The sequence below is a fragment of the Dipodomys merriami genome, unplaced genomic scaffold, assembly GCF_024711535.1.
Source record: "Dipodomys merriami isolate MVZ:Mamm:240054 unplaced genomic scaffold, mDipMer1.0.p SCAF_52, whole genome shotgun sequence".
Taxonomy (NCBI): Eukaryota; Metazoa; Chordata; class Mammalia; order Rodentia; family Heteromyidae; genus Dipodomys; species Dipodomys merriami.
The window spans coordinates 6816052-6834059 of NW_027206091.1; the positions used below are offsets into that span (position 1 = coordinate 6816052).

Consider the following 18008-nt stretch of genomic DNA (forward strand, 5'->3'; position numbering starts at 1 on the left):
GTGGACTCTGGGAAACGTAGTTCAGCGCCCACCAGCCACGATCAAGATGGCGCGTCTTGTAAGTCCGGGCTAGGCCCGTTCGGAGACTGCGCAGGAGCTATCAGGGGGACTATCACTCTAGACATCCCTATACAGATTATTTAATCCCAAGGAAGGACATTTGCCTCAACAATTGCAAATTCATGGGGGGAGACGGACATATTTGGAGGGGAGGGGAGGTAGGGGGAAATAAAGAGACTACAGATCCGCGATGCCTTACGGGAAATGTAGTCCCATCGAGCGGCGGCAAAGGCTAGGGGCGGGGAACGGCGTTGTTAGTCACAGAACGATTGGGCCTGGCCTACGTGAAGGAGCCCAGCCGCGTCGCGGTGGCTTCTGGGAGTGCTCTCTCGCCTTCAGCAGTGCGCAGGCGCAGCGCACCGGGAGTGGACATTTTGGTCTTTGTCCGCGGGTCAGTACGGCCTCTGGGTCCACGTGGCGCGAAAGTAGGAGGTGGGATCTGGGCGTTTTGGGTCGGTCGGGTCGGGGAGGTTGAAGGGAGGGTTCCCGGTCGCTCCGCGGCGCGGCGCGGGATCGAGGAACAAGGGTTAAGCGATGGTGGCCTTCGGGGAGGAGGCGGGACGGGGGAGGGGGAGGGCGGGCTCTGAGCTCGGGTGACCCTGGATTTGACCGCCAAGTTTGACCTGTCAACGGGGAACGGAGGAGTTCAGGGTGCGACCGCCAGCAGTCGGTGAGGAGGAGCCGCGGACTCGGGCGGCGTCGAGGTTTAAAGCCTCAGCCTCACTTCCGTTATCGGAAGTGCGGATAATGGGGAGGGGGCCATCTTTCAGGGAGCATCCGCTGGCCTGGGAGCTTGAAAAGGGTTGGAGGAGACGGAGTCAGTCACTCCCAGGAGATAGGAACTAATGATTTTTAAGATTTGTGCCAGTTTGGGGGCTGGTACTGAGCGTCTAGTTGGTGTCCTTGAGCTTCCCCCCCCCCCCAGTCCTAATGCTGTAACACTTGAGTCAAAGCTCCACTTGTAGCTTTTTAATGGCTAATTGGAGATAAGAGTCTCACGGACTTTCCTGCACAAGTTGGCTTCGAACCTGGGTCCTCAGATCTTGGCTACCTGAGTAGCTGGGATGACAGGCGTGAGCCACTGGTGGGTGCCCTGCTCGAGTTTTATTAATAGTAAATTTGGTGCGTGATGGTGGAGGGTTTCCATGTGATTTTTTTCATTAATGGTTAAGTTTGTACGTGAGAAAAGTGCACTGTTAGGACGAAATGTTTATCTTTAAAACGTTGAAAAACAGGCTGGGAATGTATTTTAGTTGCTTGGCATGCATGATACCCTGGGTTCAATTCCTCAGTACCATATAAACAGAAAAAGCCAGAAGTGGTGCTATAGGTCAAGTGGTAGAGTGCTAGCCTTGAGCAAAAAAGCTCAGGGACAGTGCCCAGGTCCTGAGTTTAAGCCCCAGGACTAGACCCCCCCCCCAAAAAAAAAAGTTGGAAAAATGTTTTTAAAACAGTTGTACACAAAAAAACCTGCATTTATTTAGTTTGCTGGTCCTGGGCTTGAACTCAGGGCCTTGGCTCTGTCCCTGAACCTCTCTGTGCTCAAAGCTAGCACTCTACCACTTACTTGGGCCACAGCGCCACTTCTGGCTTTTTCTGTTTATGTGGTACCCAGGGCTTCATGCATGCTAGGTAAGCACTTTAACACTAAGCCTCATTCCCAGCCCAAACACATTTATTTTTGAGGTAAAATATATATTATCTCTTTTATTTAAACTAGAGTAACTGATAGGAATTTTTTTTGTTATGCAGTGCTTACTTCAGACTCAAATTTTTGATCTTCAAACTACTAAGTCCTCAGATGTCAGCTTCTGAAGTGGCTATGATTGATTACAGGCATGGGCCAGTGATGCCCAGCTCTAACTTCTTAATGAGTCCCAAGTTTTCTTAGATTGTGTGAATTTTCTTACATAAGGAGAAAATTACTTCAGTCACCTCTCAGACCCCTTTCACATACCTTTAAGGATTAAGTGATAATTGGGTACCAAATTAAGATATGCAAATCAGTAAGTAGCCTTTGAATTTACCAACAGCCAATTTAGGAGCTATAGTTGAAGAAAACTAGTTCTTACAATAACAATACATTGATGAAAGCTAGGCACAAATGGCTCACACCTGTAATCTTAGCTACCCAGGGGGCTGAGATGCAGGATCCTCAGTGGCATAAGCCACTGGTGCCCAGCTCCCTGAGCTTTTTTGTTCAAGGACAGCACTCTACCACTTGGTTCACACTTCCACTTCCATTTTCTTTTTCTTTTTTTTTTTTTTGGGGGGGGTCCAGTCGTGGGGCTTGAACTCTGGGCCTGGACACTGTCCCTCAGCTCTTCAGCTCAAGGCTAGCACTCTACCACTTGAGCCACAGCGCCACTTCCGGTTTTTTTCTTTTTTGCTTATGTGGTGCTGAGGAATCAAACCCAGGGCCTCATGCATGCAAGGCAAGCGCTCTACCACTGAGCCACCTTCCCAGCCCGGAAACTAATTTTTTTTTTTTTTTTGGTCAGCTGTGTGGTTTGAACTCTGTGCCTGAACGCTGACCTTGAGCTCTTCAGCTCAAGGAAAGTGCTCTACTACTTGAGCTACAGTGCCACTTCTACTTCCAGTTTTCTTTGGTAGATAATTAGAGACATGCATCTTATGGACTTTTTCTTCCCCAGGCTGGCTTAGAACTACAATCTTCAGATCTCAGCCTCCTGAGTAGGTAGGGTCATAGGTGTGAACCATCAGCACCCAGCTTTGAATTTATCTATGTGAATAAAATTATGGAATTTAATTCTCCCTCCATTTCTAGATGTAGGGAGACTTAACATTTCTTTTTTTTTTTTTTTTTTTTTTGTCGGTCGTGGGGCTTGAACTCTGGGCCTGAGCGCTGTCCCTCAGCTCTTCAGCTCAAGGCGAGCACTCTACCACTTGAGCTACAGCGCCACTTCCGGTTTTCTGGTGGTTTATTGGAGATAGGAGTCTCACGGTCTCTCCTGCCTGGGCTGGCTTTGAACCGCGATCCTCAGATCTCAGCCTCCTGAGTAGCTAGGATTACAGGCGTGAGCCACCAGCGCCAGGCGAGACTTAACATTTCTTAGTATTATTATTTTTATTTTTTATTTTTGTTGGTCGTGGGACTTGAACTCTGGGCCTGGGCGCTGTCCCTCAGCTCTTGAGCTCAAGGCTAGCACTCTACCACTTCAGCTGCAGCACCACTTCTGGTTTTCTGGTGGTTCATTGGAGATAAGAGTCTCACACACTTTATTGCCCAGGCTGGCTTTGAACCACAATCCTCAGATCAGCCTCCTGAGTAGCTATGATGACAGGCATGAGCACCAGTGCCCCGCTTTCTTCGTATTATTGAAATGTGGGATTCAAAAAGCTCCAGAGGCGTTGGTCAAATGCTTGTGTTCTTTAGTCGCGAAGGCAAAAAGTCATTATTTTGTTCTATTTCACAGCCTGCCTCCTTTGCATCTCTGGAAAGGACTTTTTCCCCTCCTCAGAAGCCCCATAGGCCCCTGGGCTTCACCTGAAACCTACGATGGTACTTCTGCCCTGGCATTAACATTTTAGTGCCGTGCCATTTTCCCAAAAGCAGATTATAAAGAGGCCAAACTATCTGAATCCTGCATTCATGGAGAAAAGTGGAAAGGAAGTCTGTTCAGGTGAGTAATGACAACCAGACCTGCATAGTTCAGTCAACATTGAAACATTTGAAATATGTGGAAACTATTTTCTTTTTTTTTTTTGGTCGGTCATAGGGCTTGAACTCTTGGCTTGGTCACTGTCCCTGTGCTCTTCAGCTCAAGGTGAGAGCTCTACTGCTTCAGCCACAGGGCCACTTCTGGTTTTCTGGTGGTTTATTGGAGATAAGAGTCCCATGTATTTTCTTACCTGGGCTGGCTTTGAACCATGATCCTCAGATCTCAACCTCCTGAGTAGCTAGGATTACAGGCATGTGCCACTGGCACCCGGCAAGACATTTTCTTGTAGGACTTAGCCATGGGCTATCACTTGCTATGAGTTCCCTATGTATCAGGGTAACATTTCCAGATTCTAGGGGACCAGGTTCCCATTTTATTTCGGATTATATACTTTATATTATATACTTTATACTTTAAATTCTTTAATTTTTCCTACCAGTACTGGAGACTTTATGATTAAGTGGGTACTCTACCACTGAATGTTCCTTCAGTTTTACTTTTTTTTTTGTCGGTCATGGGGCTTGAACTCTGGGCCTGAGCGCTGTCCCTCAGCTCTTCAGCTCAGGGCTAACACTCTACCACTTGAACTACAACGCCACTTCCTGTTTTCTGGTGGTTTATTGGAGATAAGAGTTTCACGGATTTTTTTTGCCCAGGCTGGCTTTGAACCATGAAACTCAGATTTCAGCCTCCTGAGTAGCTAGGATTACATGCACCAGCCACTGGCACCCGGCTTTAGTCTTACTTTGTACTAATTATTTTTGGGATGATGTCTCACCTGCTCAGGCATATTCCTGCACCACAGTCCACCTATGTAGGCTTTCTGTTGGGTGGAGTCTTTTAAATCTTTTATGTCCAGGCTGGCTTAGAACTATAATCTGCCTCATCTCTGCCTTCCGTACAGCTAAGATAACAGAAGCATGTCACCACCGCCATCTATCGGTTTGTGTTGTGGTCTTTTGTATTCCTGGTCTATAATCACTATCCTCCTGTTCTTAGCCTTTTTGGTAGCTTGGATTTACAACAGGAGCAATGCCCAGCTTTATACTTTGTGTTTGCCATCTTTGTTGTGAACTCTAAAGTCTCATATCCAGTTCATATTATCCTATGTGTATAAATACATTTCCTTAGGCATTATGCTTTACAGGTTTGTTCGTTTGTTTTTTACTGGTCATGGGGCCTGAACTCTGGGCCTGGGCACTGTCCCTCAGCTCTTCAGCTCAAGGCTAGTGCCCTACCACTGGAGCCATAGCACCACTTCCAGCTTTTTCTGCTTATGTGGTGCTGAGGAATTGAACCCAGGGCCTCATGCATGCAAGGCAAGCACTCTACCACTGAGCCACCTTCCCAGCCCCTTTACAGGTTGTGTTTGCACATCATCTGATTCTTAGCTTCCTTCTTTACCACCACTTCATTCTCTCTCCCTTTTTTTAAAATCAGTTTTTCTTTTTCTTTTTTTGGTTGTGGGGCTTGAACTCTGGGCCTGAGCGCTGTCCCTCAGCTCTTCAGCTCAAGGCTTGCGCTCTACCTCTTGAGCTACAGCGCTACTTCCGGTTTTTCTAGTGGTTTATTGGAGATAAGAGTTTCACGGACTTTCCTGCCCGGGCTGGCTTTGAACCGCGATCCTAAATGTTAGCCTCCTGAGTAGCTAGGATTACAGGCGTGAGCCACTGGCACCCGGCTTCTTTTTTCTTTTTTGTCAGTCATGGGCCTTCAACTCTGGGCCTGGGCACTGTCCCTCAGCTTTTCAGCTCAAGGCTGGTGCTCTACCACTTGTGCCACAGTGCCACTTCCAGTTTTCTGGTGGTTTATTGGAGATAAGAGTCTCACAGACTTTCCTGCTGGCTTGGAACTGCAATCCTCAGATCTCAGCCTCCTGACTAGCTAGGATTACAGGCTTGAGCCACCGCCCCTGGCTCACTTCTCATTCTTTCAGTGGTCAAATGTCTCAGGATTATATTTCACATGTGTATCCCTACTTCCCATTGTCTCTTGTTTTTGTTTTTGGCAGTACTGTGGATTGAATTTATAGTTGGTTTTGTTTTATTTTGTGCAAGTACTGGAGTAGGAGGTCAGCCAGGACAACATTAGCATGAGGTATCTCAAAACAAAATATGAGTCAAAGGGCTGAGAATGTTGCTCAAATGGTAGACTACTTAGGGATTTGAGAGGCCCTTTGTTCAGTGTTCCATCCTTTATTTATTTATTTTGGTCCGGTTGTGGGGCCTGAACTCTGGGCCTGGGCGCTGTCCCTCAGCTCTTGGCTAGCTAGCATTCTACCACTTGAGCCATAGCGCCACTTCTGGCTTTTTTTTTTTTTTATCTGCTTATGTGGTGCTGAGGAATTGAACCCAGGGCCTCATGCATGCAAGGCAAGTGCTCTACCATTGACCCAACTTCCCAGCCCTTTAAAAGAAAAAAATTAAATTGTTAGTGACCAAGACAGTTAATTCCTCCCTCCTAGGAGCTATGTTGTAACAGAAGATAGACTGTGAAGGTCTAAGTAAAAAGTATATTCCATGGCTTGGCACTGGTGACTCAAAGTTGTAATTTTAGTTACTAAGATCCTCGTTGGAGACTAGCCCAAATTTAAAAAAAAAAAAAAAAAAAGGCTATGACACTCGAATAATCAGCATAGCCAGGTGCAAGTGGCTCACACCTGTCATCCTAGCTACTCAGGAGGCTGAGAACTGAGGATTATGGAGCCTGGGCAGGAAAGTACACGAGACTCTTAGCTCTAATAAACTACTCAGAAAAAGCTACATGTGGTGCTATAGCTCAAATGGTAGACCACTAGCTGTGAGCAAAAGAAGCTCTGGGACAGCACCCAGTTCCAGGACTGGCAAAAAAATAAATAAAACAATCAGCATGAAGCAAGACTAGAGCCATATCTCACGTGGTAGAGCACTAGCAATGAGTAAACAAGCCAAGCAAATACCAGTTCCTGAGTTCAAGCTTGGGTACTGTCATGAAAACAAGCCAAATGTGGTAGTGGTGGATGCCTGCTATCCCAGAACAGGAGAGGTAGAAGATCCTGAATATAAGGCCAGCTACAGCTACGTAGTGAGACTGTCTCAAGAAAGAAAAAACAACCCAGAATTTTTAATGTTTTCACCATAAAGCAATGATTAAAATTTGAGGAGAAGCCCGGTGCCGGTGGCTCACGCCTGTAATCCTAACTACTCGGGAGGCTGAGATCTGAGGATTGCAGGTCAAAGCCAGCCCCAGCAGGAAAAGTCCATGAGACACTTCTCTTCAATAAACCACTGAGAAAACTGGAAATGATGCTGTGGCTCAAGTGGTAGAGCACTAGCCTTGAGCTGAAGAGCTGAGGGACAACGCTCAGGCCCAGAGTTCAGGCCCCATGACCAAAAAAAAAAAAAATTGAGAAGAAGCATATTTAACCTATGTTAAACATATATGATTTATCTCATAATAAAAATATTGTTATGTATATAATTATAGTTTTATTTTGTGTGCATGTGTGTGTGCTCATCTTGGGGCTTGAACTCAGGGCCTGAGCACTATCCTTGAGCTTTCGATTTTTGGTGGCTATAATTGGAGATTGGACTTTCTTTTTTTGGGGTGGGGCGGGGAGGTGTCCAGTCATGGGGCCTGAACTCTGGGCCTGGGCGCTGTCCCTCAGCTCTTCAGCTCAAGGCTAGCTCTCTACCACTTGAACCATAGCACCACTTCCTGCTTTTTTCTTTTGCTTATGTGGTGCTAAGGAATCGAACCCAGGACCTCAGGCATGCAAGTCAAGCGCTCTACCACTGAGCCACCTTCCCAGCCCAAGATTGGACTTTCTTGCTTTTGAGTCTTAGGGACTTCTCTTACTCTTCTGGCTTTCAACTGCAATTCTCAGATCTCATTTTTCTGAGTAGCTAGGATTACAGGCATGAACCACTGAGGCCCAGCTTTGTTCCTGAGATTTTTTTTTTTTTTTTTTTTGCTCCTGGCTTGCTTTCTACCACTTCATCCGTAGGTTCAATTTTAGCTTTTGGTAGGTAACTGGAGACAAGAATCTCACACATGGGCTGGGAATATGGCTTATTGGTAGAGTGCTTGCCTAGCATGCATGAAGCCCTGGATTCGATTCCCCAGTACCACATAAACAGGAAAAGCCGGAAATGGTGCTGTGGCTTAAGTGGTAAAGGATAGCCTTTGGCAAAAAAAGCTCAGGACAGATCCCAGGCCCTGAGTTCAAGCCCTAGGACTAGCAAAAAATAAAAAAGAGTCTCACAGACCTTCTTGCGCCTGCTGGTTTTGACTCTCAGTCCTTAGATCTCAGCATTTTGAGTAGGATTACATGCTTGAGCCACCAGAGGCCAACTATAATTATATTTTTTATATATCAGTTGTAAGTAAAAGTTAGACATTTCATTTTTTTTTTTGCCAGTTGTGGGGCCTCAACTCTGGGCCTGGGGGCTGTCCCTCAGCTCTTCAGCTCAAGGCTAGCGCTCTACCACTTGAGCTACAGTGCCACTTCTGGCTTTTTTTTTCTGCTTATGTGGTGCTGAGGAATTGAACCCAGGGCCTCATGCATGCAAGGCAAGCACTCTACCACTGAGCCACCTTCCCAGCCCCAAAGTTAGACATTTCAAATACATTATTGTACATTGCTTATTTGGGAGACACTGGTTTATTAAGTTATGCAGATGTTTCAGAAATTGACATTTCATTATACATTATAGAAGCATGTTAACATCACCAGTGACATGGACAATACACAATTTTGAAATTTTGATTTTTGTATTAAAACCTCAAATTTTATCATTGGCAGCATGCAGTATCAAAGTGGTTTTTTTTTATTGTGAAAATACCGTACAGAAGGGTTACAATTACATGGGCAAGGTAATGAGTACATTTCTTTTTTTTTTTTTTTTTTTTGGGTCCGGTTGTGGGGCCTGAACTCTGGGCCTGGGCGCTGTCCCTCAGCTCTTCAGCTCAAGGCTAGCGCTCTACCACTTGAGCCACAGTGCCACTTCCGGCTTTTTTCTTTTTGCTTATGTGGTGCTGAGGAATCGAACCCAGGGCCTTGAGCATGCAAGGCAAGCGCTCTACCACTGAGCCACCTTCCCAGCCCAATGAGTACATTTCTTATCAAGCATTGTTGCCTCCTGTATTGTTCCAATTTTAGTATATGTGCTGTCAAAGCGAGCATGCAGAGTGGTTTTTCTTGAAATGACTTCCACCTATTTGAAGAAAATACTTTATGAGAAAAGTCAAGTCTGAGTAACTAAGACTGTACTTTCAGGGATCATTTTTTTAGTTTGTTACAAGTCCGAGTAACCATAGCATATAAGTTAATTTTCTTCCAAGTAAAATGGATGGCCTATGAAAACTTGTTGTTTACAATTTGACTAGTTACAACTTAAATGGAGTGTTTATGTTTACTTTATATACAACAGAGGTGGGGTTTTTTTTGGTGGGGGGGGGTCTGGTCGTGGGGCCTGAACTCTGGGCCTGGGCGCTGTCCCTCAGCTCTTCAGCTCAAGGCTAGCGCTCTCTACCACTTGAACCACAGTGCCACTTCCGGCATTTTTCTTTTTGCTTATGTGGTGCTGAGGAATCGAACCCAGGGCCTCAGGCATCAAGGCAAGCGCTCTACCACTGAGCCACCTTCCCAGCCCACAACAGAGGTGTTTGTATAGAATTTTTTTTGTGTGTGTGAGTATGGGACTTGAACTCATGGCCTGAGTGCTGTCCCTGAGCTTTTATGTTCAAGACTAGCACTTAACCACTTTGAGCTACAGCACCATTTCTGATTTTCTGATATTTTATTGGAGCTAAGAGTCTCACAGACTTTCCTGCCCAGCCTGGACTTGTAACTTGATCCTCAGATCACAGCCTTCTGAGTAGCTTAGGCTTACAGACATGAGCCACCAGCACGCATCTTTTTCTTTCTTTCTTCCTTTCTTTCTTCCTTTCTTCCTTTCTTTCTTCCTTTCTTCCTTCCTTCCTTCCTTCCTTCCTTCCTTCCTTTCTTTCTTTCTTTCTTTCTTTCTTTCTTTCTTTCTTTCTTTCTTTTTCTTTCTTTTTTTAATTCATTTGCTTCCTATACAGATACTATTTGCTATTCTTTTGTGAGACAGAGTCTTACTATGTAACCCTCCCTGGCCTGCTGGGACTTACATAGTCTTCCTTGCCTTAGCCTTCTAATTGTTATGTGGTTGGTTTCATATATTTTTCATAAAATCTCTTATAATTATTTTCCATAAATTCTTTTTCTTTTTTTTTTTTTTTGTCGGTCGTGGAGCTTGAACTCTGGGCCTGGGCGCTGTCCTTCAGCTCTTCAGCTCAAGGCGAGCGCTCTACCACTTGAGCTACAGCGCCACTTCCGGTTTTCTGGTGGTTTATTGGAGATAGGAGTCTCATGGTCTCTCCTGCCCGGGCTGGCTTTGAACCGCGATCCTCAGATCTCAGCCTCCTGAGTAGCTAGGATTACAGGCGAGAGCCACCAGCGCCCGGCTTCCATAAATTCTTATAATTTCCCCAGAAGGTTAAATCCTTTTCAGAGAGAGTTTTTCTTAAGTCTCAGACATTGTACAAATTTCTTCTCTCTTTCTCTCTTTCTCCTTCCTTTCTTTTTTCTCCTTCCTTCCTTCCTTCCTTCTTTTTTTTTTTTGGGGGGGGGGGTCGAGTCGTTGGGCCTGAACTCTGGGCCTGGGCGCTGTCCCTCAGCTCTTCAGCTCAAGGTTAGCGCTCTACCACTTGAGCCACAGCGCCACTTCTGGCTTTTTTCTTTTTGCTTATGTGGTGCTGAGGAATCAAACCCAGGGCCTCAGGCAAGCAAGGCAAGCACTCTATCATTGAGCCACCTTCCCAGCCCTCTTTCTTTCTTTCTTTCTTTCTTTCTTTCTTTCTTTCTTTCTTTCTTTCTTTCTTTCTTTCTTTCTTTCTTTCTTTCTTTCTTTCTTTCTTTCTCTCTCTCTCTCTCTCTCTCTCTCTTTCTCTCTCTCTCTCTTTCTGTTGGCCATGGGGTTTGAATTTGGGGCTTGGGTACTATCCTTGAAGTCTTTTGCTCAAGGCTAGTGCTCCACCACTTTGAGCCACTGCCCTACTTTGGATTTTCTGGTGGTTAATTAGAGATAAGTTTCTTGTACTTTCCTGACAAGGCTGGTTTGAAACAGATCCTCAGCTCTCAGCCTCCTGAGTAACTGATATCTGGCCTGGTTGCATTTTTGGTTCTTTTTTCCTACTTTTTTTGGGGGGGAGTGGGTCATGGGGCTTGCACTCTGGGCCTGGGTGCTGTCCCTTTGCTCTTCAGCTCAAGGCTGTAGCCCTCACATAATACTACTTCAGTTTTCTGATGGTTAATTGGAAATAAAGAGTCTCATGGACTTTCCTGCTCAGATTGGCTTTGAACTGTAATCCTCAGATCTCAGCCTCCTGAGTAGCTAATACTACAGGTGTGAGCTACTGGCTCCTGGCTTTCCTACATATTTTGATCTCTCACCTTAGTGATATTCCTTAAATGTGTGTGGAATATTTGCTGCACAAGCTTTTAATGCTGATGCACCAAAAACAGACTGTAAGCTCTTCTTGTATGGGAAGCTTTAATGGTTAACCATAGAATGCTCACAGAAGGCCAGTCATCTCTCTGTAGAAGGATTGTACTGTCCTACTCTACAAAGTGAACTCTGCCAGACTCAGGTCATCTATTTTGGCTATGAAATATGAATACAAATGACATCTGTGTTGGGGGAGAGCATTGGAATTCAGTTTTTATGTGCCTTTTAGTTTCTCCATATCCTTTAATACCTCATAGGTGTGTATGCCTCAGTGCCCACATTTTTTTTGGCTTTATAGCTGTGGAGTGGAGTTCGCATCGTATAAATCTATTTACTGTTGTTAATTTCATGTAACTCTTCCCCACCTTTCATTTGCTAGGCGACCCTGGGTTTGGAGCGCCTCTAATTAAATTTCTATGGACAATACATTTTCATTTCATATGAAGGAGTGGTCCTTTACATTTCTCTAAACTCAGAAATACTATGTTTACTCAGATATCTATAAGAATTCTCTTCAAATTTATTAAGAAATACTGGTCATAGGCATTGTTTCATTCTGGGAGATGAGCTGCCAGTTAATTATCCTAAAATACAGTCTGTATTTTCACTGCTGGTAATGGGGAATTTCCACAATTTATAATGTTGATAAGCCAGGTGATGGTAGCTTACGCATGTATTCCTAGCTACTCAGGAGGCTGAGATCTGTGGATTGTGATTCAGAGCCAGCCTGGGCAAGGGGGTCTGTGAGACACTCATCTTCAATGAACCACCAAAAATCCAGAAGTGGTGCTGTGGCTCAAAGTGGTAGAGTGCTAGCCTTGAGCTGAAGAGCTCAGGAACAGTGCCCTGGACTTACGTTCAAGCCCATGACAAAAAACAAAGATAACCTCAAAGTAGTTGAATAGTTAAAATGTGCCATCTGTAGTATTGAGCACTTACAACTAATTTCTTTATTGTTCTTTGCGTTCTATTTCAGAAGAAGCCTGAGAAGATGATGAGCAGTTAGAGATACATCAGAACTTGGACACAAATTGCATCCATCATCAATAAAGCACAGACTGAGGAAAGGAGCACTGCATATAAGGCAATTGTAAAATAATCCTTCTGCTCACAGGCCTTATTTTATTTTTTGTTCTAGTCCTGGGTCTTAAACTCAGGGCCTGAGTACTGCCCCTGAACTTTTTTAAAAGCTCAAGATGACAATTTGAGTTGCAGCCCACTTCTGGATTTTTCCCCCCATAGTTAATTGGCGATAAGTATCTCATTGCAATAAGAGCCTTGTAGACTTTATTGCCTAGGCTGGCTTCAAACTGTGATCCTCAGATCTCAGCCTCCTGAGTAACCAGGGCCTGGCATAGCCCTTCTTCATTTTTGTCCATTTTTGGGCTTGAACTCAGGGTCTAAGTGCAGTCCCTGAGCTCTTTTGCTTAAGGCTAGTGCTCTACCACTTTGAGCTACAGCTCTACTTTGGGTTTTCAGTGGTTCATTGGATATAAAAGTCTTACCAGGATTTTAATAACTAGGCTGGCTTTGAGCTGTAATCCTCAGATCTCAGCCTCCTGAAAAGCTAAGATTAAAGGTGTTAGCCACCAGCACCCAGCTTTTTTTTTTCTTTCTCTCTTTTTTTTGTTGGTTGTGGGGCTGGAACTCTGGGCCTTGGTGCTGTCCCTGCGCTCTTCAGCTCAAGGCGAGCAGTCTACGGCTTGAGCCACGATGCCACTTCCAGTTTTCTAGTGGTTTATTGAAGATAAGAGTCTCACGGACTTTCCTGTCCAGGCTGGCTTTGAATCTCGATCCTCAGATCTCAGCCTCCTGAGTAGCTAGGATTATAGGAGTGAGCCACCAGTGCCCGGCTCCAGCTTTTTTTTTTTTTTTTGGTCCGGTTGTGGGCCTGAACTCTGGGCCTGGGCGCTGTCCCTCAGCTCTTCAGCTCAAGGCTAGCACTCTACCACTTGCCATAGCGCTGCTTCCGACTTTTTTTTTCTGCTTATGTGGTGCTGAGGAATCGAACCCAGGGCCTCATGCATGTAAGGCAAGCACTCTACCACTGAGCCACCTTCCCAGTCCTCCAGCTGTTTTTTTTAAAGCAACACTTTTTCGATGTTTGAATTTGAGGCACACTTTATCCATAAATAGGCAAGAAGGTATAGGAAAGAATCAGCAGTATTATTAGTTTGGAAATCTTCTACCACAGCCTACTTCTTGGGGTAGTAACCTCTTTGTAAGGATAAAGCAGAATGGAAATGACAGAGTTTTAGTTTAAAAACTTTGTGTCCCATCTGTTAACAGAGCATTCCCACTAGAGAAAAATCCTATGAATTTTCCACACACAGGAAGTCTTGTGCTCACGTATCTCATCTTACTGAGTGTTGAAGTCATGCTGAGGCCAAGCCCTGTGCTTCTAAGGATTAGTGAAAAGCCCTCAGCTAGATGACAGTTCTCACTGAGTGGCAGAAAACACGTGCTGGAGAGAAACCCTGATTCTGGCAAAATTTTATTGAATAGTAAGAAACTTGTACTGTAGAGACAGGTTGGAATATACTCTTTTATAAGTCTCTCAAACCTTGTCCATTACTATGTAGCTGAGAGGTCAGACGTAGCCTTTATAAATGTAAGAAATGTGGAAATACCTTCAGCCAAGAGTAAATCTTTGTTCATCAAAAAAATTCTATTGTACACAACCCTTGTGACTTTGTAAGAGCCTCCTTTCAGATGTCCCGCTCCAGTCAGAGAATCTGTAGCGGGGAGCACCCCTATGCCTGTAAGGTATGCGGGAAAATTTTCAGCCACAAGTCAAGTCTCACTGAGCATGAGCATTTTCATAATAGAGAGAAACCATTCGAGTGTAATGAATGTGGGAAAGCCTTTAGCCAAAAGCAGTATGTCATTAAGCACCAGAACACTCATACTGGAGAGAAGCTTTTTGAATGTAACGATTGTGGGAAGTCCTTTAGTCAAAAAGAAAACCTGCTTACCCATCAAAAAATTCACACTGGAGAGAAACCTTTCCAGTGCAAAGACTGTGGGAAAGCTTTCATTCAGAAATCAAATCTCATCAGACACCAGAGAACTCACACAGGAGAGAAGCCGTTCATATGTAAGGAGTGTGGGAAAACCTTTAGTGGCAAGTCAAACCTTACCGAGCATGAGAAAATTCATATTGGAGAGAAACCCTTTAAATGTAATGAGTGTGGAACAGCTTTTGGCCAGAAGAAGTACCTCATAAAGCATCAGAACATTCATACTGGAGAGAAGCCCTATGAATGTAATGAGTGTGGAAAAGCCTTCTCCCAGCGAACATCACTCATCGTGCATGTGAGAATCCATTCAGGGGACAAACCTTATGAATGCAATGTTTGTGGCAAAGCCTTCTCCCAGAGCTCCTCTCTCACTGTGCATGTGAGAAGCCATACAGGTGAGAAACCCTACGGGTGTAATGAGTGTGGGAAAGCCTTCTCTCAGTTCTCTACTCTAGCTCTGCACTTGAGAATACACACAGGTAAGAAGCCATACCAATGTAGTGAGTGTGGCAAGGCTTTCAGCCAGAAGTCACACCACATTAGACATCAGAAAATTCATACTCATTAAAGACCTCTCTTGAGTGTATTCAAAATGCAAAAGTAATGGCCAGGAGCTTACACTTCACAGCGCATCATAAAAAGTCATCTTAGTTGTAAAGCACTGCAAGTCAGGTGAACATTAGCAAATGCTAAAATGTTATGGGACAGCAGAGAAATACTGAGAAAGGCATCGGTATGATTTAAAAGCCTGTGCCCAACGAGAAAAGCCTACAGCGAGCAGAAGAGGTAATGTTTGAAACCTGAGACACATTTCCACTGAAACACAAATCAGAAAATATCCCTGTTGTTGCTCTTTTCTAGTGTTATATAGGAAAAATAAGCTGTATTAGAAGGGGAGAGACAAAAATATGGTCTATAAATCATAAAAAATTCTTGTATTGATAGAATAGAGCAGAAAAGATTGCAGAAAAAGACCCATGCATTTATGAGAACTTAGCATATGAAAGAAATGGTTTTGGGGAGATGAAATGTCCAAAATGTTTGATTAATGGAGGTAATATTTTTTCTAGTAGGGGGAGGGGAGATAGATCATGATCTATACATAAAAGTCAAATCCATGGAGATTGACAACCAAAATAGGACCTTGGAAGTAGAAATAACTCCTTGTAACATTTAAAAATATTGCTAGCCAGGCGCTGGTGGCTCATGCCTGTAATCCTACCTACTAGGAAGGCTGAGATTTGAGGATCACCGTTCAAAGCCAGCCCAGGCAGGAAAGTCCTGAGACAAGTTATCTCTAATAAACCACCAGAAAACTGGAAGTGGTGCTGTGGCTCATGTGGTTGAGTGCTAGCCTTGAGCTGAAGAGCTAAGGGACAGCACCCAGGCCGAGTTCAGTCCCCACAACCAACAAAAGAAAAAAAAAAAAAAGTTTATCTTTGCAGTTCCTTTTGTATGCTCAGGAAATTTTTTTTTTTTTTTTTTTTTTTTTTTTTGGTCGGTCGTGGGGCTTGAACTCTGGGCCTGGGCGCTGTCCCTCAGCTCTTCAGCTCAAGGCGAGCGCTCTACCACTTGAGCTACAGCACCACTTCCGGTTTTCTGGTGATTTATTGGAGATAGGAGTCTCACGGTCTTTCCTGCCCCGGCTGGCTTTGAACCATGATCCTCAGATCTCAGCCTCCTGAGTAGCTAGGATTACAGGCGTGAGCCACCAGCGCCCGGCACTCAGGAAATTTATATCCCAGAAAACATGATGTGGCTTGACTTTACATGGTAGATAAATAGGAGAAACAACTGAAATGTCATCAGGATGAAATACACATCTGTCAAATGCAACAAATGACATCCATATGTCTAGGAGCAAAGGCATCTGAAATGATGTTGCAAAATGACATATATACAGTGACTTTGTAAATTTGAATTATATGTTCCTTTATGAAATCTAGTTCTTTATATTGGTAATCGATTCATGTATGTATGTATGTATGTATGTAAAAGTGAGATGAATTGGAAGGATACAGCCAAGCTTGTGACGGCCTGTGAAGGAGTGTGGGAAGTTGGGTGGGGAGGGACTTCAGTTTTCATAGACTCATTCATTTCTCTTTAAAGACTGCAAGTAAATATACAACCATACTGGCTCATTCTGGATTATGGTATATGGATAATCTTCTCTTATTTTTTGTACTTTTCTGTATTTTTAAATTTTCTCAAAAAGGGGTTGAGGGTGGGAACTGTACTTGTAGAAATGATATAACTCATTAATTCCCAGTCAGATACTAAACTTTTTATAGAAAATATTTCTAAAATTTTATCAACAATGAATGGATGACTTGCTCTATGTAACATGAAATTATCTATTTTATTAAAATTAAAAACAATGCCAAACGTGCTTCTTTCCTTTTAACGTATGCACTATAATATTTGTCCTGGGAGTTCTTAACATTTTACAACATTGAGCTTAAAAAATTTAGTTCTCATTAAACATTAGGGTACACAGCAAACTTCATTGAATGTGTGTGTGTGTGTGTGTGTGTGTATAATTTTTTTTGGGGGGGGGGGTCGGCCTGGGCGCTGTCTCAGCTCTTCAGCTCAAGGCGAGCCCTCTACCACTTGAGCCACAGCGCCACTTCTGGTTGCTGGTGGTTAATTGAAGATGAGCATCATGGACTTTTCTGCCTGGGCTGGCTTTGAACCTTTTCTCAGATATCAGCTTCCTGAGTAGCTAGGATTACAGGCGTGACTCACCGGCGCCTGGTGCAAATGTTTTATGTTTGCAGTTGCATTCCAAGTATTTTGAAAATTTTTATTTTTTTGTGCCAGTTTTTGGCCTAGACACTGTCCAAGGCTAGCCTTGCGCGAAAATAAAAACTCAGGGGCAGCTCTCGGGCCCTGTGTTAAACCTGGCACTAAATACAATAGTTGTCAGTAACCAAGCCATTAAAAGGCAATGAGGACAGCCGGGCGCTGGTGGCTCACGCCTGTAATCCTAGCTACTCAGGAGGCTGAGATCTGAGAATCGCGGTTCAAAGCCAGCCCGGGCAGGAGAGACCGTGAGACTCCTAAAAAAAAAAAAAAAAGGCAATGAGGAAATTCATATTAAGGAAATTGTTCTAGAAAGGCTGTGTATGATTCCACATTCTAGGAAAGGTAAAAGTATGAGGTGTCACACCAAAGAATGCATCCAACAATTTGACAGTGACTGAAGGGCTTTGGTAGCAACAAACTGTTAAGGTGGAATTTGGAGAGCTTTCACTGACAAAATTCCATCCAGATACAGGTTTTGGACTTCGGTTCATGGCAGGGACTACACTCCCCAGCAGCCTTTGCGGCTTATGTTAACGAGCGTTCTGGACTACATTTCCCAGTATTAACCACGCAGTAACAGTTTCTTCTGGACAACATTTCCCAGGGAGAAGGACGTCCTGACAGTTACGGTTTCCTGCCAGGTCCCTCTCTGGCTGGAGGCTGGCACTCGGGGAAAGTCTTTGCCTTGGTCCAAGTCTTGAAATCGCTCCTTCAGTTGCCTGGTTGGGAGCTGAACACGTGGTGCTGCCTCGCAGCCGGTACTTCCGGAGGCCTCGGTGGGCTGCACCGGTCCAGTCAGCGGGCGGCCGGCGCGTGCAGCTCGTGTCCGGTGGGGTCGGCGGAGGTGGAGCCGGAGTGGAGGCCCGAGCGACGGTGAGGGTGCTGGCCGGAGGGGACCATCTGCGACGCGGTGGGCGGTGTTCGAG

General features: G+C 44.5%; 2 protein-coding genes across 8 annotated transcripts in view; both read left to right on the forward strand.

Annotated features, from left to right (window-relative positions):
* The first annotated feature begins 33 nt into the window (after positions 1-33).
* Positions 34-16662, forward strand: LOC138811124 (zinc finger protein OZF). Of its 7 annotated transcripts, none has more exons than XM_069998746.1 (3): positions 34-58; positions 3498-3704; positions 12234-16662. In XM_069998746.1, the coding sequence occupies exon 3, from the start codon at positions 13970-13972 to the stop codon at positions 14843-14845; it is 876 nt and encodes a 291-aa protein (XP_069854847.1). In that variant the 5' UTR covers positions 34-58; positions 3498-3704; positions 12234-13969; the 3' UTR covers positions 14846-16662. The 7 variants fall into 7 exon arrangements, with proteins under 7 accessions (XP_069854847.1, XP_069854843.1, XP_069854842.1 ...); XM_069998742.1 differs by lacking the exon at positions 34-58 and adding an exon at positions 384-451; XM_069998741.1 differs by lacking the exon at positions 34-58 and adding an exon at positions 409-492.
* Positions 16663-17707: 1045 nt separating this feature from the next.
* The window catches only part of LOC138811112 (zinc finger protein 14 homolog), a 99143-nt gene continuing 98842 nt past the window's right edge, over positions 17708-18008 (forward strand). Inside the window, exon 1 of the mRNA XM_069998713.1 lies at positions 17708-17955. The gene's annotated coding sequence lies outside the window, so the exon portion shown is untranslated. The remainder of the gene's footprint in view (positions 17956-18008) is intronic.